At 38.9% G+C, this 23667-nt stretch overlaps 1 protein-coding gene across 9 annotated transcripts in view; it reads right to left on the reverse strand.

Moving 5' to 3' along the window:
• The window catches only part of PPP1R9A (protein phosphatase 1 regulatory subunit 9A), a 328300-nt gene that overhangs the window by 9603 nt on the left and 295030 nt on the right, over nucleotides 1–23667 (reverse strand). For 6 of the 9 annotated variants that reach the window (XM_067746375.1, XM_067746379.1, XM_067746378.1 and 3 more), the window contains 4 exons: nucleotides 19380–19467; nucleotides 19197–19280; nucleotides 2291–2489; nucleotides 169–288 (listed from right to left, as the gene is read on the reverse strand). In XM_067746375.1, coding sequence (XP_067602476.1) covers nucleotides 169–288; nucleotides 2291–2489; nucleotides 19197–19280; nucleotides 19380–19467 — 491 coding nt within the window. The remainder of the gene's footprint in view (nucleotides 1–168; nucleotides 289–2290; nucleotides 2490–19196; nucleotides 19281–19379; nucleotides 19468–23667) is intronic. The other 3 variants (XM_067746382.1, XM_067746381.1, XM_067746380.1) reach the window with 1 other exon arrangement.

Raw genomic sequence — 23667 nt, forward strand, 5'->3', positions numbered from 1 at the left:
TTAAAGGGGCTCAGAAATAGTACTCTGCATCCACGTTGAGACAGAGAGGGAGCGAAATCATGAGGACTGATACGCAAAATCTGCCTAAAAACATTTTCCCCGGTGATAGTTCATCGGTAAAACGTATGATCTGAGAAAGCAGCTCTGTCGTCGGTGCCGTGCATGTACCTCATCTGATGAGAGCACCAAGGACTGAGAGAGCCCAGGTGTTTTGGGTTCTGCTCCCAGGCCGCTCAGGTCTGCTGAACTGGTACTGCTGGGGCTGAAGTCATCACTGAAGGTAAAATTCTGAAAAAACAAATAAAGCTCACTGTTAAATGAGCATAGTGAGTGAACCAGAGGTAGGTATGTTTGCAAGTTCTGGAAAGGTTCTTTTTAAGTAATCTTAGAAGAGATTCATATTGGGTTTGGTGACCTTCACCCGGCAGTGGTTGAGAACTGTGCCTTCTGCGCTGGATAGGGAATTCTGGGTGCTTTCTCCATCACATGAAAGGATAGATATCTTAGAGAAATGATTCTTCAACCTCTCTTCAAGGGTACAGCATTCATTATCCTCTGCAACTGCTCAGAGGAGTAATATTAATAAGCCTATATTCTTTGACCCTAATCGTGATAAGTAACAGTGTAAGTAAAAATACAAGATGGTGTGGTGAGCCTGAGTTATTAGGAACAGATGGCAATCCATATTAGAAAGGTAGCTTGAGCACCCCCTGGGAAGGATCGCTTGCTGTTGGCCGTGATAAATACTGTGAGAGATGGCAGATCCTCTCCTGGATGTAACCTTCAAGATGATGAGTTCTGGGGTAGGTCACAGTCTGCCATTACACTAGTAGTCACATGCTAAAATACAACTCTTGCACAGCACCAACGGAGTACCAAAGAGGCTGCAGCATGGACAGAAACACATTTCCAAATAACCACCTGGGGGTTGGGGAGGTTGAGGGTGTGTACGTAAAACTTCCCCAGAATTTCATTAAAATGTTCAGTGAATATTAAAGTTAAATAAATTCACAATGACTACATAGCTGCATTTGTAAAAACATTTTAAACCAAATCTGGTGTCTCTCCAGTGCAAGATAATGGTAGAATCTATTCAAACAACATTTAGATTTCTCAGACCCAAGACTGAAAATGTTTCAAGACCAAAGTGGCCTTCTGCTTCCAGAACTTCTTTTGCTAATAATTCTAGAAGGACTGGCTTTCCTGGAACTCTAAGCACCTGACCAACACCATCTTGTTTCCTATTCCCCTTCCTTAGGAACTGGACTGTTAGTTTTCCATTAGGTTCCCTTGCATTGGGTTTAGCTGGTTGTCAAGAATAAATACCATGCCAGAGGCTAGAGAATTCAGTACCAAACAAACGCCAAGTTTGCTAAAACTTCAGAAAAGGAGACGAAATCAGAGCACAAGGAGCTAGGCTAGTAAAACATTTAAGCAGGTGAGCGTTTAACAGAGCACATTACCATTTGACATTGTCATTGGAGATATGACCCCAAATTCTGTCAAAACCTTATGAGCTGTTGACCTCAAGAAAAGAATTAAATTCAAGTTAACATTAATCACAGGTTTCTGTTTGAGAGAGAAAAGTGAACATTGATAAAGGGAGACCAAACAACATGTGAAAGTTAGCCACCGTATGTGTTTCAATAAAATGTTAGGTAAGGTTTGCAGCGTCATGCTGGAAATAACCATCGTGCATTTAAAAACAAATAAGCATATAATTCCTCGTTCTGCTAAAGTTAAAAAACTTTGGTGATAGAATTGTAACAGTTTATCAACATGGAAGTTTGATTTAAAAGAAGAAATAAGGGTGCTATGTCAGCATTGGTCTGTTTGAAAGAGTTTCATTTAGATATATTGAACACATATTCAGTCCCAAATTTATTTGTTTTCCAGTAAATCTTGAAGAGCACAGCAAAAATAGTTTTGTAATGTAATTTAAAGTGGAATACTTGGTAAACAGATCTATCATACTGTTCCATGATTCAAATGCATCTTTCCCAGCATGGCTTGACTGTCAAACTGAGATTAACTAGCAGTATGTGAAAAGACAGGCAAATCAAAGATTAACGTACAATCTAGAACGGAACAGTATTAAAGAAGGTGATGGTTAGATGAGGCTTTCTTCCTCCCCCACGCAAGAAATACCATGCATTGTTTACTGCAGTGTTATCACATTGGTTTCTCGGATCCAGAGTACACACGCAAGTTGAGAATGCTTTCCAAAGATCGAAGAGGAGGAAGGATTGGGGGTTTTCTTGTTTGCTTTTTAAATCCATGTGTTCTCTACCTTAGACCCCTTTTTATCTGAAATTAGAGTTTCAGGAGAAGGCTGAAGGGGACTTGCAGATGCAGGCAGGTTCCTGAAGGAATAGGATCCTTTCCGGCTTTCGTTAAACCACGAGAAAGGCAGGCCCGCTGATGGCGTGGAGGCCTGAGCAGTGGAGGACAGCTTCGGTTTCCAGTGTTCCAGCCTGCCGCTGAAGATCCTGGGTTATGAAAAGAACGGGTATGTTAGACAAAGAAAAGGCAGATGTAAAACTTATTGAAATGAATTCTGAAGGGACTCTGAATATAGTTTGAAGTCATAGTTTGAGAAATTATTCTACACAACGGATAGAGTAAAAATGTTGCCCTTTTGACTAGAACGTTAATCTTAATAGTTATCTTTTTTTTGTTAATTTTAATTTTTCTTTTCTTTGGGGCCACACCACGCAGCATGCGGAACTTCCCTGACCAGGGATCGAACCTGCGCCACCTGCAGTGGAAGCGCAGCATCTTAGCCACTAGACCACTAGGGAAGTCCAATAGTTATCTTTTTTGCATCTAATTGGATTCTATAACAATGATCAATATTTTGTTATCATTATTGCCACGATGAATTTTATGAAATGTGCCTAATAAATGTATGTGGATAAATTAGTATCAGGGAGGGGCATGGTCTTTTAGGAATTGCTATTAAGTTAATCATCACAGCATTCCCTTTATTTGGGTCACATAACAGTGCCTCACACTAGTGACATGAGCTCATAACCAGCATTCTACCCTGGCCTCCTCTGAGCACAGGTTCTCAAGAGCCTGAAACTTTAGAAAATGATATATTTAAATACTTGGAAATTTCTGGGCTCATGATACTTTAAGCAGAACACACACACCTTATTGGTTTTTCATCATAATCTTAGTGCCTTATCACAGGAGGAACATCAGACCCAAGGTCCTAAAACCGTACACACTTCCTGTGTACATGGCCTTGGTCCTTCTCTCAGAGTCTATTTCCTCATCCATAAAAGGTGGATATTTTATATATATCATATGTGGTTGTTAAGAATTAAATTAGATAAGTGTGAAAGTGCTTTGAAAATGTAAAGGTATAAAGGTCTATGCTTATTTACTACTTAAAGGACTCAAAGGCATTTGAAAAACACAATTTGAAAACAGACTTTTGGGACTTCCCTGGTGGTGCAGTGGTTAACAATCTACCTGCCAATGCAGGGGACACGGGTTTGAGCCCTGGTCTGGGAAGATCCCATGCACCGCAGAGCAACTAAGCCTATGAGCCACAACTACGGAGTCTGCAAGCCACAACTACTGAGCCCGAGTGCCACAATTACTGAAGCCTGTGCGCCTAGAGCCCATGCTCCACAAGAAGAGAAGCCACTGCAGTGAGAAGCCTGTGCACCACAAGGAAAAGTAGCCCCACTCGCCGCAACTAGAAAAAGCCCGTGCGCAGCAATGAAGACCCAATGCAGCCAAAAATAAATAAATTAATTTTAAAAAAAAGAAAGAAAGAAACCAGACTTTTTTCTTAATGCAGTTACCTGCATATTTATATTTACCTTTTGGTTAAAAAAATTTATCAGGAGCTGAGGCAGGAATGGGCAGTAGTTTCTATGCACTTGGAAGAAGTCACCCTCAATATGTCCAAGTGATCTCTGATATAATGTCTATTATTTGTTAGCTGTTGATGTCATGACAACAAAGAGATTCCCCTTCAATTAAAAGTGCCTCAACAGCATGGCTAACGGACAACTTCTGTCCCAGATGTATACTGAATTTCAACCGTCTCACATCTCATTTCTCATTACTTTGAAATATTTCAAACTTACATAGGTAATACAACTCCTAACAATTTCTGTTCCATTTCCGAAGATTATTGTGAGAATCAAATGGGACAATTAATGTAAAAGCATCTTGTAAACTGTAAAGCAATATATGTATAAGGGGATTATGAGAACGATAACTAAAGAGAATGCAGAAGTCAGCGAAGTTTTGGTAGCATACTGAAACCACAGGTTGGGTCAGTAAAAGTGTTTCTCACACTAAAGATTCCAGCAGATCTGATGATTTTAATGGTGTATTTATTTAAAAAAACAAAACAAACCCAAAGGGGTCTGCAAGGATAATAAAGAACAACCAGAGATGTGTCAACCTTCAATTTTATCCTGACGTTGAAACTAAAAAAAATTTGTATCCTTAAATCCACTTACTATCAAAAAATGGGGGGATGTGGGTTTACAATAACTGAACTTAAGAAAGCATGCTAGCAGAGGCAGATTGGTCTTCTGTAAGAAGCACTTTTTATTCCTGGGTCTTGGACCAGTGCAGTGGTCCCCAAATAAGTCTGATAAGGATCATCTGAAGTAGCTATTCAAATACAAATTCTTGGGTACCTGGACTTACCAAGTTAGAATTTGGGGGAGAGGGAGGAGTTGACCTGGAATCTGTATTTTTTAATAATACATGTCTGATCTCACTCTTAAAGTTTTTAATAACTGTATTTATTAATATTATCCTGAATACAAATGTGAGGTTTCTGGAGCAGAAACAGGTTATTATTTACTTACAAAATTTATTGCACTGGTTTCCCATGCCCTAATTTCCTCTTTCCAGGCTGCCACAATGGAAACAAGTTGTCATCGTATACTTGGTCTACATTATAGGTGAGGAATCTAAAAAATATGAATCTGGATGATTACATAGGAGAGGGACAGCTGTCTGCCTTCTTTCCTCTGAGAGGGAGAGATGTCTTATCTCCTTAATGTAAACAATTCAACTTGAGAAGGATCTTGGGTTCTTATGCTTTGGAAAGTAATATATGTCAGAGTAATATATGTAAGTAATATATGTCAGACTAGTGTCTCCAGCTTTGCAGCCCCGGGAACGTCTCCACAGAGTTGGGTCTCAGCCCCCTCTCCATATCCCCACTTCTGGAAAATGTAATCACATACCTCTGGGGAGGTAAATCTCTCTGCAGGTAAATCTATCTATCTAGTCATAATTTAACTTCTCAGGCTTGTCGTTTAGCTCAGGTCCCACATTCCAGTAAAAGTGCTCACAAAGCTCTGACTGTGCAGAAACGTAAAAATATTTCCCCTGTAGCCCCACACTCTTGTAATTGGGGATATTTGAGATTAATTGGACCTGATGATTATTTTCCTCCTCTTTGGTTATAAATTTCTGAATCAATTAATCAAAGTAACATGGGAATTTTTTAAAGAGTTCCATCCATAATTCAAGTAAGACATGGTAGTGCTTAAATATATGGATACTGTTTTAAAGGTTATAAACAGGCCATAATGAATGACAGCATGAGTATCTTGTCTTACTCCCAAGTGAACTGCCTTTGTCGCAATGCTTTTAAAACAACCACCACTACCACATTAAAAAAAATTTTTTTTTAACATCTTTATTGGAGTATAATTGCTTTACATTGTTGTGTTAGTTGCTGCTGTATAACAAAGTGAATCAGCTACACGTATACATATATCCCCGTATCTCCTCCCTCTTGCGTCTCCCTCCCACCCTCCCTATCCCACCCCTCTAGATGGTCACAAAGCACCGAGCTGATCTCCCTGTGCTATGCGGCTGCTTGCCACTAGCTATCTATTTTACATTTGGTAGTGTATATATGTCCATGCCACTCTCTCACTTCATCCCAGCTTACCCTTCCCCCCTCCCTGTGTCCTCAAGTCCGTTCTCTACATCTACGTCTTTACTCCTGTCCTGCCCCTAGGTTCTTAGAACCATTAAAATTTTTTTTTTAGATTCCATATATATGTGTTAGCATACAGTATTTGTTTTTCTCTTTCTGACTTACTCTGTATGACAGACTCTAGGTGCATCTGCCTCACTACAAATAACTCAATTTTGTTTCTTTTTATGGCTGAGTAATATTCCATTGTATATATATGCCACATCTTTATCCATTGATCTGTCGATGGACACTTAGGTTGCTTCCATGTCCTGGCTATTGTAAACAGAGCTGCAATGAACATTTTGGTACATGACTCTTTTTGAATTATGGTTTTCTCAGGGTATATGCCCAGTAGTGGGATTGCTGGGTCATATGGTAGTTCTATTTTTAGATTTTTAAGGAACCTCCACACTTTTCTCCATAGTGGATGTATCAATTTACATTCCCGGGTTCCCTTTTCTCCACACCCTCTCCAGCATTTATTGTTTCTAGATTTTTTGATGATGGCCATTCTGACCAGTGTGAGGTGATACCTCACTGCAGTTTTGATTTGCATTTCTCTAATGATTAGTGATGTTGAGCATCCTTTCATGTGTTTATTGGCAATCTGTGAATCTTCTTTGGAGAAATGCCTGTTTAGGTCTTCTGCCCATTTTTGGATTGGGTTGTTTGTATTTTTGATATTGAGCTGCATGAGCTGCTTGTATATTTTGTAGATTAATCCTTTGTCAGTTGCTTCATTTGCAAATATTTTCTCCCATTCTGAGGGTTGTCTTTTGGTCTTATTTATGGTTTCCTTTGCTGTGCAAAAAATTTTAAGTCTCATTAGGTCCCATTTGATTTATTTTTGTTTTTATTTCCACTTCTCTAGGAGGTGGGTCAAGAAGGATCTTGCTGTGATTTATGTCATAGAGTGTTCTGCCTATGTTTTCCTCTAAGAGTTTTATAGTGTCTGGGCTTACATTTAGGTCTTTAATCCATTTGGAGTTTATTTTTGTGTATGGTGTTAGGGAGTGATCTAATTTCATTCTTTTACCTGTAGCTGTCCAGTTTTCCCAGCACCACTTATTGAAGAGGCTGTCTTTTCTCCATTGTATATTCTTGTCTCCTTTATCAAAGATAAGGTGACCATATGTGCATGGATTTATCTCTGGGCTTTCTATCCTGTTCCATTGATCTGTATTTCTGTTTTTGTGCCAGTACCATACTGTCTTGATTACTGCACCTTTGTAGTATAGCCTGAAGTCAGAGAGTCTCATTCCTTCAGCTCCATTTTTTTTCCTCAAGATGGCTTTGGCTATTCGGGGTCTTTTGTGTTTCCATACAAATTGTGACATTTTTTGTTCTAGTTCTGTGAAAAATGCCGTTGGTAGTTTGACAGGGATTGCATTAAGTCTGTAGATTGCTTTGGGTAGTATAGTCATTTTCATGATGTTGATTCTTCCAATCCAAGAACATGGTATATTTCTCCATCTGTTTGTATCATCTTTAATTTCTTTCCTCAGGGTCTTATTGTTTTCTGTGTACAGGTCTTTTGTCTCCTTAGGTAGGTTTATTCCTAGGTATTTTTTTATTTTTGTTGCAATGGTGAATGGGAGTGTTTCCTTAATTTCTCTTTCAGATTTTTCATCATTGGTGCATAGGAATGCAAGAGATTTCTGTGAATTAACTTTGTATCCTGCTACTTTACCAAATTCATTGATTAGCTCCAGTAATTTTCTGGTAGCATCTTTAGGATTCTCTATGTATAGTATCATGTCATCCACAAACAGTGACAGTTTTACTTCTTCTTTTCCGATTTGGATTCCTTTTATTTCTTTTTCATCTCTGACTGCTGTGGCTATAACTTCCAAAACTATGTTGAATAAGAGTGGTGAGAGTGGGCAACCTTGTCTTGTTCCTGATCTTAGTGGAAATGGTTTCAGTTTTTCACCACTGAGAATGATGTAGGCTGTGGGTTTGTCATATATGGCCTTTATTATGTTGAGGTAAGTTCCCTCTATGCCTACTTTCTGGAGGGTTTTTAATCATAAATCGGTGTTGAATTTTGTTGAAAGCTTTTTCTGCATTTATTGAGATTATCATATGGTTTTTCTCCTTCACTTCGTTAATATGGTGTATCACATTGATCAATTTGCGTATATTAAAGAAGCCTTGCGTTTCTGGGATAAACCCCACTTGCTCATGGTGTATGATCCTTTGAATGTGCTGCTGGATTCAGTTTGCTAGTATTCTGTTGAGGATTTTTGCACCGATGTTCATCAGTGATACTGTCCTGTAGTAGTTTTCTTTTTTTGTAACATCGTTGTCTGGTTTTGGTACCAGGCTGATGGTGGCCTCGCAGAATGAATTTGGGAGTTTTCCTCCCTCTGGTATATTTTGGAAGAGTTTGAGAAGGATAGGTGTTAGCTCTTCTCTAAATGTTTGATAGAATTCACCGGTGAATCCATCTAGTCCTGGCCTTTTGTTTGTTGGAAGATTTTTAATCACAGTTTCAATTTCAGTGCTTGTGATTGGTCTGTTTGTCTTTTATATTTCTTCCTGGTTCAGTCTTGGAAGGTCGTGCTTTTCTATGAATTTGTCCATTTCTTCCAGGCTGTCCATTTTTTGGCATAGAGTTGCTTGTAGTAATCTCTCATGAACCTTTGTATTTCTGCAGTGTCAGCTGTTACGTCTCCTTTTTCATTTCTAATTCTGTTGATTTGAGTCTTTTCCCTTTTTTTCTTGATGAGTCTGGCTAATGGTTTATCATTTTGTTTATCTTCTCAAAGAACCAGCTTTTAGTTTTATTGATCTTTGCTATCGTTTCCTTCATTTCTTTTTCATGTACTTCTGATCTGATCTTTAGGATTTCTTTCCTTCTGCTAACTTTGGGGTATTTTTGTTTTTCTTCCTCTATTTGCTTAGGTGTAAGGTTAGGTTGTTCATTTGAGATTTTTCTTGTTTCTTGAGGTAGGATTGTACTGCTATAAACTTCCCTCTTAGAACTGCTTTTGCTGCATCCCATAGGTTTTGGGCCATTGTGTTTTCATTGTCATTTGTCTGTAGGTATTTTTTGATATCCTCTTTGATTTCTTCAGTGGTATCTTGGTTATTTAGTAGCGTATTGTTTAGCCTCCATGTGTTTGTATTTTTTAGTTTTTTTCCTGTAATTGATATCTAGTCTTATAGCATTGTGGTGGGAAAAGATACTTGATATGATTTCAATTTTCTTAAATTTACCAAGGCTTGATTTGTGACCCAAGATATGATCTATCCTGGAGAATATTCCATGAGCACTAGAGAAAAATGTGTATTCTGTTGTTTTGGGATGGAATGTCCTATAAATATCAATTAAGTCCATCTTGTTTAATGTATCATTTAAAGCTTGTGTTTCCTCATTTATTTTCATTTTGGTTGATCTGTCCATTGGTGAAAGTGGGGTGTTAAAGTCCCCTACTCTTACACTGTTACTGTCAATTTCCCCTTTTATGGCTGTTAGCATTTGCCTTATGTATTGAGGTGCTCCTATGTTGGGTGCATAAATATTTACAATTGTTATATCTTCTTCTTGGACTGATCCCTTGATCATTATGTAGTGTCCTTCTTTGTCTCTTGTAATAGTCTTTATTTTAAAGTCCACTTTGTCTGATATGAGAATTGCTACTCCAGCTTTCTTTTGATTTCCATTTGCATGGAGTATCTTTTTCCATCTCCTCACTCCTCTTCTGTATGTGCCCCTAGGTCTGAGGTTGGTCTCTTGTAGACAGCATATATACGTGTCTTGTTTTTGTATCCATTCAGCCAGTCTATGTCTTCTGGTTGGAGCATTTAATCTATTTGCGTTTAAGGTAATTATAGATATGTACGTTCCTATTACCATTTTCTTAATTGTTCTGGGTTTGTTACTGTAGGTCTTTTCCTTCTCTTGTGTTTCCTGCCTAGAGAAGTTCCTTTAGCATTTGTTGTCAAGCTTGTTTGGTGGTGCTGAATTCTCTTAGCTTTTGCATGTATGTAAAGGTTTTAATTTCTCCGTCAAATCTGAAAGAGATCCTTGCTGGGTAGAGTAATCTTGGTTGTGGTTTTCCCTTTCATCACTTTAAATATGTCCTGCCACTCCCTTCTGGCTTGCAGAGTTTCTGCTGAAAGATCAGCTTTTAACCTTGTGGGAATCCCCTTGTATGTTATTTGTTGCTTTTCCCTTGTTGCTTTTAGTATGTTTTCTTTGTAGTTAATTTTTGATAGTTTGATTAATATGTGTCTTGGTGTGTTTCTCCTCAGATTTATCCTGTATGGGACTCTCTGTGCTTCCTGGACATGATTGACTACTTCCTTTCCCATATTAGGGAGGTTTTCAGCTATAATCTCTTCAAATATTTTCTCAGTCCCTTTCTTTTACTCTTCTTCTTCTGGGACCCCTATAATTCGAATGTTGGTGCGTTTAATGTTGTCCCAGAGGTCTCTGAGACTGTCCTCAATTCTTTCCATTCTCTTTCCTTTATTCTGCTCTGCAGTAGTTATTTAATACACTATTTTATCTTCCAGGTCACTTAACTGTTCTTCTGCATCAGTTATTCTGCTATTGATTCCTTCTAAAGAATTTTTAATTTCATTTATAGTGTTGTTTATCATTGTTTGTTTGCTCTTCAGTTCTTCTAGGTCCTTGTTAAATGTTTCTTGTATTTTTTCAATTCTCTTTCCAAGATTTTGGATCATCTTTACTATCATTAGTCTGAATTTTTTTCAGGTAGACTGCTTATTTCCTCTTCACTTGTTAGGTGTGGTGGGTTTTTACCTTGCTCCTTCATCTGCTGCGTATTTCTCTGTCTTCTAGTTTTCCTTAACTTACTGTGTTTGGGGTCTCCCTTTCGCCAGCTGCAGGTTCGTAGTTCCCACTGTTTTTGGTGTCTTCCCCCAGTGGGTAAGGTTGGTTCAGTGGGTTGTGTAGGCTTCCTGGCGGAGGGGACTGGTGCCTGTGTTCTGGTGGATGAGGCTGGAGCTTGTCTTTCTGATGGGCAGGACCACATCCAGTGGTGTGTTTTGGGGTATCTATGAACTTAGTATGATTTTAGGCAGCCTCTCTGCTATTGGGTGGGGTTGTGTTCCTGTCTTGCTAGTTGTTTGGCATGGGGTGTCCAGCACTGGAGCTTGCTGGTCATTGAGTGGAGCTGGGTCTTAGTGTTGAGACAGAGATCTCTGGGAGAGCTCTCGCTGATTGATATTACGTGGGGCCGGGAAGTCTGTGGTGGTCCCATGTCCTGAACTCGGCTCTCCCACCTCAGAGGCTCAGGCCTGACAGCCAGCTGGAGCACCAAGACCCTGTCAGCCACACGGCCAAACTTTAAGCTTGATTTATTTAATTCGAGTGCCCATCCTTGACTCTGTTCCCATATGGAATGGATCTTGATCTTATATATCCTTTTCTTAATCCTCCTTGGAACGAGGAAAAAGAGAGTAATGTATCACTTCATTCCCAGCATAGAGTTCACTGTCCACTACCACTTTTAATAGGTAGGAAATAAGAATACTGTTGCCAAATTGTTGTCATTCTAATGCCCTATTTGAAAAGGACTTTTGGTAGTTCAGATCCTGGCCAGGTAACGTTTCAGAGAAAATCTGCAGACCATGTCTCATTAAACCCTTTCATAAAATTCTCACTGCCAGGGAAATACTCAAGAGTAAAAATTCCATGTGGACTTGTACATCCAGCACTGAAGACGGGTCCGAAGGCCAATGTGATGAATGAGATCATAGAAGCTCAGCCTTGGATAATATCCAGAGGCTTTCTGCTCTAGCTTTCCACACCACGATAATGGAGGAACAAAGGAATAGTCACATAGAAAGCAAAGAAAGCCCACTTCTAAGGAGACAACCACTGTCCTCACAGCTGCAAACCACCAGATCCTGGGATATTTTGAAGACTATTTTCGAGGTCTGGCTGTGCCCCTGCTGGGGCTGTATCCTGTCCCCCTCACTTCTTTGTGTATCCTTGACTCTAAAACTCCCTGAGCTGATGGAACCTCTGTGTGGTTCCTAGTATCCTTCAAAAAACTGAACAGTGATATGCTTCCATTTGCTTGGACCTAGAGTATAGAATATTCATTTAAAAGAGCAAACTCTTCACTACTTTAAAATTATAGACCTATCAGCTCACCAGCTTTCTAAAATAAATGCCAATTTCCTTTTGGATATACAACTCTCGGGCCTACAAAAGGAGCAGAAAGGGTTTGGTAACAGTTATTCTACTATTGACCACTCTTATAGTCTGTTTCACTTTGTGGAGAAATCTGTTAAGAATAACATAAAATTCTTCCTTCCCTCCTTCCCTCCCTCCCTTCTTAACTTTTTTGACTCTGAGGGCAAGGTTATGGGCCAAGGGGCATAAACTCCATACAGATCCTTAATAACTCCCTTGAAAAATCAAGATTGGTAGAAATGAATACTTAATAGATCTGAAAATAATTTCTAGAGGATCAAAACAGGTATGTGTTCTATACTTGCTTCATTTTCTTTTTTAGCTTATACACTAATGACTTACTATCATTTTTGGAAAAAACAGATTCATAAATCACTGCTATATCTCTGATTGTTTTATTGTTAGGAACTGGGAGAAAGCATGTCTTCAAATTAAGTCTCTATAATCCGAAAATGCCATTTGCTGGGGGTGTGAGGTGGGGAGAGTAACTGCCTCCTGGCATTTAAATGGTTTAACAACTCTATAAAACAATTAACTCATTTATATATCTTGAAACCAGTTTATCCTGGTACTAGCACCCCAAAATTAAGTTGCTCAGGTAAACATTCCATGGTGATTTTTTTTTTGGTTTAATTTTGAATACAATTAAGTATTCAGAGTCTAATTGGATGTCATCAAAATATAATTAGGAGTTCAGGAACTTCCAGAACAGAAAAAGTATAAACAGAATATAGAATTCAAGCAGGTAGTAAAGGAGGTTAATTGAAGAAAGTTAGGTGCAACCAGAGGAAGGATTGCAGACCTCCATTTACTCAAATCAGAGGAAGTAATTCTGCAAGGTTCTAACATCCACCCCTTCTGTAGGGGACTGAGAGACCTGAACAGGTAACAGCTATAACAAGCAGGTGTCCATCTGCAGCCAGGCCAACAACCTTGAAATATCCTGCTTCTAGATCCTGAGTTATGGTCTAAATATCTGATCAATAACTAACAGCCCATTAGAGATGGTCAGCGTAGAGTGCTTAACCTTAACTTATGATGGGGTTCAGGACACGCTACCCCCAAATAGGGCACACCTTGGCATAGTGAATATTTTAAGCTATGAATATTTTAAGGAATTTGAGAAATGGCAGGTGCAGGAAGGGCTCTCTGACCTTCCCCATCTCCCCTGAACCAGGTCATAAGACCCTCATGTAAGAGAGGTGCCCTCCCTATACCCAGAGGAAAGGAGCATCCTTAATTCCATAGATGGACAGATGCCAAGAGGAACCTGAGCAAATGAATGAACAGGCTTGGTTAAGTTTCCCCAGTTTACTACCCTTAGGCTCATACCTTTCTGTCCTATCACACTTCCCCACAACTTTCCATGCTTCATCAAACCTACGATAAAAATTCTCCAGGCTTAACTCCTTCTTTGGGTCTTTATTTCCTAATGAAGGCTCCTGTGTCTCATAAAACTTACATTAAATTTGTATGCTTTTCCCTTGTTAATCTGTCTTCTGTCAGTCTAATTTACAGGACTTCAGTTGAAGAACCTAGGAGTGTAGAGGGAAAAATATATTTTTTTCCTCCCGTACACTCACTTGAGATGGAGAAACTGTTCTCTTAATGAGTCTCCCCCATACTGGGAAGATATAAAATGAAACAGCAAGATGATTATGTAAATAAAATCCATATTATCAAAACAAAAATATTAGTTTAGGAATAATAAATATACCGGTTAGTTTTTAAGAAAATTTGTATTATTAGAAACTGAGAAAGAAACTCGTCTATTGAGTCTACCTTAATATATTTAACTGATTTCAGATTTAACTAATTAGGTGTAAAACTACCACACTGATAAAGAGTATTGGGATGTTTAGAGTCACTGTGGTTATTTTAATTTAGTAGATTTTCAAGAGTTTTTTTTAAGTAGGAAAAGTGTTGATTTGTTAGGAATGTAAGTTTGTCAGGTTTTAGGCACTGGAAATTACTTAAAAGGAAAACTAAATAGATTAAATTTATACCTGCAGCTAAAAACAGGACAGACAATTATGGGGGAACAGGTCTGCTCTCCTGAGGCTAGGCTAATATTGTTCAAACAATTTTTTTTTATTTCATATAAAATTTTTTTATTTCATATAAAATTTTTTTTTCATATAAAATTTTTTTTTCATATAAAATTTTTTTTTATTTCATATAAAATTTTACTCGATGTGTAAAACGAAATGACGGGATTTCTAAGTTGAGCTAAACTCAAAAAAAGCTAGGTTTTAAAATTGGACACTTTAACAAATTACTCTTAATTTATAACCCAAATAATCCTCTTTTTAAGAACAAAGCTACTACCTTTGGGCATTAAAAATATCAAGTGAAGGGGAGAGCCCACGTGAGCTACATGGCCAAGGTTAAGTTCTCCAGTGGTGAGTTTTTGCCATCACTGTTCCTGGCCACTAGTGGCTTGGTAACGTGCGCTCTAAAACTTTTCAGGCTCAAATTATTCTGCCATTTTCTAATGGCCATTCTCCACCGGCGTTTATAGCTACATTTTTGTTTCTTGTTTTTTAAAATGTTTTTTTTTTGAAGGAAAAAGCTGGCTCCTCTCTGGGGTGCCTCTGTGGACCGGGTTTAGGCAGAGAAAGGGGTTTCTCTCTCTGTGTACATGTGTTTATCCCACTTCTCAGCTCTTCTGAAAGGGTGTGTTTCAACTCCAGCTCAGGAGCAGAGGCTTGGCCCTTGCTCAGCAACAGGGCAGAACTGCCCTCCAGATACTTGTCATGCAGTATAATCTCAAACTCACTGTAGTACCATGATTTATCTAAAGTTTCTTTGAGAGAAATGGCATCTATGAAGGATTGCCTGAACTATAATCCATATAGTCCATGTATTCGTCAAGATATTACCAAAGTCACCCCTGCATGAATGAGACTGCCAGAAAAATATGTCCAGAAAATATTTAGTTTTATATCCCTGCAATAAGAATTACTTTAAGCGTTAATAGTGATGATAGCCATTTATATTTATTAAGGACTTAAAATGTACTTAAATGTGATCTCAACCCCCTTAATGACCTGAAGAGGTAAATATATGTCTCCATCTTATTGATGAGAAAACTGAGGTACAGAGAGGTTAAGTAACTTGCTCAAGAGGACAAGTGGCAGAGCTGCGATTTGAACTCGGGCTCTTAATTGCCTTGACATTATGCTCTTGGCTTTTGCTGGAGGTCACTGTTATATTTACTATGAAAGTACTGCTGAAGATGTTCTAAGTACCAACCTTACTTTTTGCTTTATCTTGTTTTACCCTATCTGATTTACTTTTAAAATAAATTATACTGTTGTACCATATATATTTTTGTATATAAACAAATAATATTTGGAACAAAGAGGAGTACATACAGATAAAAAAAGAATGAACAAACAAATGAATACATGCTAATTTACAGACCAACAAAATAAAGAGTCAGAAATCAAGAGTATGGTTTTCATAGAATCATATAGATCAACACTGTCCAATAGAAATATAATATGAACCACATAAGTCAACTAAAATTTTCTAGTGGCCACATGGAAAAAAAGAGGTAACACTAATTTTTATAATATATTTTATCTCACCCAAAATATTCAAAATATTATTTCAACATGTAATCAGTATTATAAAATTATTAAGATACCAAGATATGTCACATTCTATTCTTTTCCATGCGAAGTCTTTGAAATCGAGCATGCTTTTTCTCCTACAACACATCTCGATAAAGACAAGCTACATTTCAAGTGCTCAAGGGCCACATCTGACTAGAGATTACCATGCTGGATAGTGCAGGCAGAGATGGATAGGGAGTTACAGACCATGTAGTTTTAGTTGACCACACTTATTTTTTGGTAGGAAACCAAAGTCCAAGGAATTCAGACTTACCTATGGCAAAGTCAGGACGAATACTGGATTCCAGCTCAGTGTTTTCTCCACTGTTCACACTTCTAAGGTGAAAGCAGATCTGCTTCCACAGAGGAGCGCCATCTCCCTTCCCCATAATTTTCCCACGCGCCACCCTCTAGCCTTGCTTTGAGATATCTGCTCACAGGGCTTTCCATTCAGTGACTAAAGTGGGAGCTTCTCCTACAGAGCTCCAAAAATAGACACTCCACTGACACCAGTGGCTCCTTACTCTTAAGGAGAGTATTTTATCTTACTCTTTGGTATGTACTTTAAGGGATGAACAAGCTCTGACGATTAAGCGTTTCCTGCTTTTGTTATCCGCTATGTTATCTGGTTAAATCAGAAAGTTCACTGAGCACGTATTTGAAAAGGACAGAACCAAACCATATATGTCTGTAGGGTTTACTTCTTCTTATTTTAATCTCATCTATTTGTTTCATGTTGGTCATGTATTTGAATCACTTTGTCTCCACAAGGAATACAGTTAATTCTTTACTCTTTGGGAAGGAAAAAACTAAAACCAAGACCACATTTAGAGAATGTCTGGCCTCTTTCAAGTCCGGTAGCCTTAGGTTATCACTGATTGAATGACCTCATCAGATTTTTACAATCTTATAAGAACTGGATGAAAAGCCTAAAAGATAAGATTACTAACTCAATTTGTGAATCCTCCTTTTTCTGAGAAAACCTCACAGGAGTGATGAGTTTACCCCCAGTTCTTCTCCACAACTGCAGTGGGACCCTGCAGCTGATGGTGCTTGCCACCCACCTACCTTCAGGGGCCCTGTGAAACCAATTCAACTGCATTATGCTCCTACTGGGCAGTAACTGTACTTCCTGCAATATGTTCTGAATACGGTTCTGGCCCATTATTCATCTACATAGGAGAATGGAGGCTGTCATTAGATTTGATTACTGTTAACCAATTACTGTGATAGCTCAAAAATTTATTTTTTTGAAACTGAAAAAATCCTTCTTCTTCCCTGCCCTACTGTTTCAATTACATGAATTCCTTTCAGTCCTGTCAACCTTCTACTGTAATTACAAATAATTATGAAACTATGATTCTAACTGAAAACTACTTTGTAATGTTGTACACGTGAATTGTTTGTGACTACTGATGCGGAGAGACTGCAGAGTTAATGTTTTAAAATGTAGCTGACTAGGCAGCCTAGCTGGCTGCTGCTTCAAAAGCTGGTTATCGGCTGCCGTTAAGCAGCACGATGATGACTGCCCACCCTGGACTATGGTGGTTTTGCCTGGAGTAAGGTGAGTATTTGCCAACAGAGTCAAGACCTGCTTGACTTTCACCTGCAATTTACACAAGGGCGTGAGAACTCTCTGGCTCCTACCACGAAATTCAGTCAAAACTTCTCCCCTCCACTCTGTTGGATGCCTGCGCTTATGTCCCATTGAGGGTGGGGCCCCAAAGGTGAGAGGCAGTGGCTGCCTCAGGAGCCCAGGGACCGAAGGGAGCACAGTGTCACTTCAGAAGTGTTCAAGTTTCTCTCCCGTTGTGCATTTGGGCATCTCTCTCTCTCCCTTAAACGGTTTCACTATCTGTTGTTGTTTTTTCCCCTGAGCATATTTGATAGTTTTCTATTCTTAATTCTAAGGCATAAAGTAGACTGTTTTATATTTCTCACTCTAAAACCACACAAAGTTAAAAGTGCTCTTGAGTTGCATTATGGCCTTATTTTTCCTGAGATTCCTGTCCTTAATATAAACAGAGCTTTCTTGCCTTTCTCCATTGTACAGCATAAAGGAAACCCAGACTAACAAAAATAATTAATTTTGGAATTCTCTCTTCTCATCCCTCACCCTCTCCCCCATTCTCCTGTAATCCCAGGGAGAAGGTACAATTTCTCACCAAGGTGTATGGCAGAAAAGAGAAAAAAGGAAACAGCTGGGGACAACCTATAAAATGGATAGGTGGTCCCCAAATAATTTTACATTCTTTTATTCTTAGCATTTTGTCTGTTTCTTCCTTAGTCTATACTATTGGGATGATTCCCAAAATTCATAAATAAATGTAAACATCATTAGATGCTTAAGTAACTAGGAGGTGACATGCAGTGTTGGAAAGACATCTGGACAGGAGGCCAAGCACCAGCTAACTGACATTAATTGCTTGTTGCATAATCATGGGCTAATCAATTAAATTCTATGAAGGTGAAGTTCTTCATCAATAAAGTATGGTATTATTATCTGCCCTCCCAATCTTATTGTAAGGATCAAATGAAATGATAAATATAAAACTTCTTTGTAACTTGCAAATAATAATAAGAATTATAGCAGATTGCTATCATTATTATTATTATTGAATGCCTCCTATGTGCCAGGTACCATTTTAAACGCTTTACATGAAAACTCATTTAATCCTTACACTAACAGGTAGCTACTCTTATTATCCTCATTTCATATATGAGAAAACAAAGGCACAGAGGCTAAATAACTTGTCGAAGGTTTTAAAGGTAGTGACTGGGAGAGCGCTGATTCAAACCCAGGCAGTTGGACTTCAGAGACAGCTCTGTGCTTTACTGTCTCCCTATATAAACCTAAGTTTACAATTATGTAATCTCAGCATAAAGTTGGGAAAGCTTGACAATGTGCTATACAAAGCTCACTTCTCTATAGGAAAGTCTCTATTGAACAGTAAGCATAGTTGATGGCGCCAGCAAAAATCAACTTAATAGCTGAGTTCAGTGAGACACTGGTCTTTCTTACCCGCATGTGGACCGAACAGTCTTGAAAGCCAACAATATACTTAAATGCAAAATTACCCTTTCAGACTTATAACCAGAAGACACAAGAATTGTGGGTAGCCAGGCAAAAAAGCTGAAATGTGTCTAACTGACACATCACATAGATACATTTATACTGTATTTAGATAAACATTTATTAAAACTGTTCATGTGACCATAGTTCTGCAATTAAGCCAATGGATCTACCCGAGGCCAGGTGTAGGCTTCAATCGGAGTAAGACAAATACCAACTGCAATTTGTTTTCATCTCACCTCTAGCTGTATCACTTCAGCACAGAGATAACGACCACTAATTCCGGTTAACAATGGAAAGGGGCCAGAAAGTTTAGATGCAGAGATACATCTGTTCTTAATCACCCACCCGTACCTGCTACCTGGAGAAAACCTACTGGCTTCTTTCTCTTTTTCTTTCCATTTCTTTCCCTTGTTGGAATTCCTTCGCAAAGGCGCCCTATAATGACAGCACACAGTCAGAAAGGGGAATTTGACATTTTCTCCTTTAATCCTTCTCTTACAGAGGGCTTGCTTTTTAACTTCATGAAGAGCTTACCCCAGATCCACAAACTTCCGCTTAATTTTTCCTCCTCGCACCACCAACAAACTTGATGCCCTCAGTGATCTGGGACCTTTGGCACCATCTAGGATATACATATATGTGAAAAAAGCAATTATTATCATTTTTAAAAAGCTACTGTCAAAAGTCATTGCGTCTCTGAATCTGTGGGGTTTGCATCAATTCCTAACAGTAAAAGAAAATACTGGATGCCTTTATTTACAGGAAACATAGCTATGTTGAGGAACATTCAGTCAAACCAGGAGAGGTCCTGTTAGACAGAAGCCCAATACTTATCACAAAGAATTTTAGCTGCAAATAAACTGGAATGAAAAAAAATAAGCAAGAATAAACACTATCAAATCATTCTTTACATTCAAAGCAGGGACCAAATGACTTTCCTTCTGTTCCTTCTCTGGCTCCAACTCTTTGCTTCAAATGTCTGGCCTCTGTCCTCCATGCCTTTCTTGCCTTTGGTTTTAGCACCTTCTGACAGGACCCCAGCTCACTTCCCCCATATGTCCCAAGTCCAGTAAAGAACGTCACCCCTGAGAGTCTAAGAGATTAGGGAGAAAGTGAGAGTCAAAGCTTTCCCTTCTCATCTGCCCCTTGCTAATGGCTTGTGGCCAGTCTTGGGATAGAGGAGACAGAACATGGGGGAGACTTCTCAAGCAGGAGCTCAGCTATAAAACATTTATATTTTTGAAAGGTCTTTTTTTAGAAGTTGGCTTTAAGCACAACTTGGCTGGCTTCCCATGATGTGGAAGACGCCAAAAACCTCCCCAGTGCTTGCAGCTGAATGATCTCTGCCTCTCTCCGAGTTACGCTGGCACTCTAAAGCACAGCAGCTGCTGGGGGATGGGGACCCTTGAAATGATGCCAAAAACCAGTCAGAGGAGACGCTTTGCCAATGGAATTCAATGTCAGTTGTAGGAACTAGATTCCACTGGTGGCACTTACTCTACCTTGGACAAGGTAGAAACTCCTAAGGCTCTACTTGGAGCTATTTAGCAAAGAATGCTGTTTGGCATTATATTTCAGCATATCCAGTCATCTGAGATCATTAACAAGGGGTGTCTTTGATGCATATCTGTGTATGAAACTGCTCTTTCCCAATTGTCTGTTGGTGTCTTTCTCTTTCTAAAATTGAAAAGAAAATCCAGCAACCTTCTGGCATGGAGTGTAGTTCTCCTAAGAGAATGTTCAATTAACCTTGCAGTTAATTTTGCTTATGCTTTTTGTCTATTTCAGGAGAAACTTCTAAACACACATAACTTACAAGCCATGATGTGCACACAGTTCTCATTTAGGAGTCTATTTTCGAAGCTCTGAAGAAGCACAGGATGTTGAAAAATACTCTAAGGATTTTTAGCAATGAGCTTTTCATAGTTTTAGTTAATGATACACAGATTATAATAATCAATTCCTTGAAATGTACATAATCAAATAGAAGAGTAAGAAATATGTCCACGTCAAAATCCACTTCTAACCTCAAATATTTATTATGGCTCTTTGCATCATTACTCTTTGGGTAACTGAATTAAATAGCCACAGATGTGACACATGCACATAAAAAAATATACACACATGGCACAAACTCACTCTAAGGTGATTTTGCTAATGGACATTAAAAAAAAAAAGCAGGATTTCAATTTTCTTAACAGAAGCTGAAGGAAAGAAAGTACTGGATTCTTCCAAATAAATTCTAGAGCAACTCTCAACAGCTAGGAATGTGCAAAGTTAAAAGGAGACTGCCTTATTAATTTCGGAAATAAAGGTGCCTGGGAGATATTTTAACGAGGGGTGCTAAGACCAGATGAAGCAATGTACGTGGCAACACTCTGTAACCTATTAGTGTGGCAGTTATGTGGACATCTTGGGACTAAAAGCCTGATTCTGCCCATCAGAGAGCCTGCTGCTAGGCAACCTCACATCATTATCTCACACATTTGCCAAAGTGTGTTCCAAGGAACACTTCAATGAATTCTTTCAAAAGGCCGAAGAGGCAAGATTAAGTAATAATGCACTTTCCCACTTTAAATCAATCAAATCCATCATTAATGTACCTCAGAACTTCTAGTCTGCATAAAAACCAACATTGGATTGGTATGATTTCAGGAAAAGAAAAAGAATTGTGACATTTTTGTTTGTTATTTAGCTGTATGTGGAATTTCTATTAGGCTTTTTGAAATCTCTCCAATACTACGTTGACGAGCAATTAGAAGTCCAAGTCCTCATGTTGGGTGACCCAGCTTTAATCTTTGGCAACCTGGTCTTCATTTTCAAAGGTAATGATTGATTTCCTGAGCTAAATACTAAGGCCTTTTCTGGGACTGCATTCTTCTTAGTCTCACTGCAACAAGACCCTTGACTACCTCTTCTTTTATTCTGGGGACTCTGAAATCTACCTCCCAGCCCTGGCTTCTTTTTTTTTTTTTTTTGGCGGTACGCGGGCCTCTCACTGTTGTGGCCTCTCCCGTTGTGGAGCACAGGCTCCGGACGTGCAGGCTCAGCGGCCATGGCTCACGGGCCCAGCCACTCCGCGGCATGTGGGATCCTCCCGGACTGGGGCACGAACCCGTGTCCCCTGCATCGGCAGGCAGACTCTCAACCACTGCGCCACCAGGGAAGCCCCTGGCTTCTCTCTCGAGCTCAAGACCTCCTCTACTAAAAATGAGTTAATCACCTTTCCCTCATAATGCTTCTGATTTCCTACTTTCTATCAATGACAAGACCGTGTTTTCTGAGGCTAGAAACCCTGTGATCAGTTTTGACCTCCTCACTCTCTTCCCCCTGATCTCGTCAAGTTACATACGTTTCAACAGTTCTCATATCATTCTTTCCTGTCATTGTCTATTGCTCCTCCACCTTTCAGGGTCTCTTAACTCATCTCCTCATACCTAGTGTCTTTTCCTTTTTATTCCTCTGCTCAAGCATCTTGTGGTTTTCTAGTAATATGATAAGGTATCTAAGGTATTTAAATTCTAGAGCTATAGACCTAACCTACCTGTTCAATTTTACGAGCAATCACTCTAACCTGAATAAACAGACTGCTTCCAGCAGGCTGGGACAGCCCCACTCCTGTCATTTCATCTTACGTGTGCCTGTCTCTATCAATGCCATCTCCCTGCCTTATATGCCTTCCTTACCTATCTTTTCTGTTTTTTCAGTCCTTCAGTAGTTACTCTAATTGTATTTTCTTTGTCATGTCTCGTTTACCAATCTCAGCTAGGGTTAACCTCGCCGTCCTCCAAGCAATGATAAAATTTACTATTTCTATATGTATAAAGGCCTAATGCAACATAATAATAAGTGAATCCTGTAAAGATTTCTACTTGCAAGGACATTAATTCAACAAATATTTCTGAAGACATGTTCTGTGTTAGGCAATGCGCTAACGGCCACATATACACTTAGAATAATGAACAAATCACAAACAGAAAACTGATAGTACTTCATTTACTCAACCTTGTCTGAACAAAGGCCCACTGCTATGTAAGTCCAGAGACTAAAACTTTAGTATTAGGCTACTCAAAGAATAGACAGGGGGAAAATATTTTCATGCCCTTTATTGCTATATAATTTGCTTAACAAACCTCTAGGAATAATCTTTTACTTTCTCTAATTTTAACTGAAATGGGGTTAGATGTTTATCATTTAGCCAGTTGTAATGGGATTCTTTCTATCCTAGTTTCCACTGAGGTCCCACAAATATGACAACAAAATTATGACTTGTGAATGTGGTACTGGTGCAATTTAGAAAACACCCAACTTCAGTTAGGTGTTCAATTGAAGAACGGAGAATTTGCCCCAGGAATGTAATCAACTACAGCTGTAACTTAATTATTACCTTTGTGGTACCTTGTTAGATCAAAAGTAATGGTATATCACTTTAAAAAATCTTGATAAACAGCAACCAATGACTAAGACATTTTCAGAGTTTATCCAGCAATGTTGAGTGGAAGAAAATGTATGTCTAAACCAGGAGTCAGCAAACTTTCTGTAAAAGGCCAGAGAGTAAACATTTTAGGCTGTGGGCTACTGACTCTGCCACAGCTACTCAACTCTGCTACTGTAGTATGAAAACAGTATGTAACTGTTTGAGTGTGGTTGTGCTCCAATAAAACTTTACTTATAAAAACGGCTGGCAGGGGCTTCCCTGGTGGCACAGTGGATAAGAATCCGCCTGCCAATGCAGGGAACACAGGTTCAAGCCCTGGTCCAAGAAGATCCCACATGCCGCAGAGCAACTAAACCCATGCACCATAACTATTGATCCCACGTG

Source organism: Pseudorca crassidens, chromosome 8 (genome assembly GCF_039906515.1).
Source record: "Pseudorca crassidens isolate mPseCra1 chromosome 8, mPseCra1.hap1, whole genome shotgun sequence".
Classification (NCBI taxonomy): Eukaryota; Metazoa; Chordata; class Mammalia; order Artiodactyla; family Delphinidae; genus Pseudorca; species Pseudorca crassidens.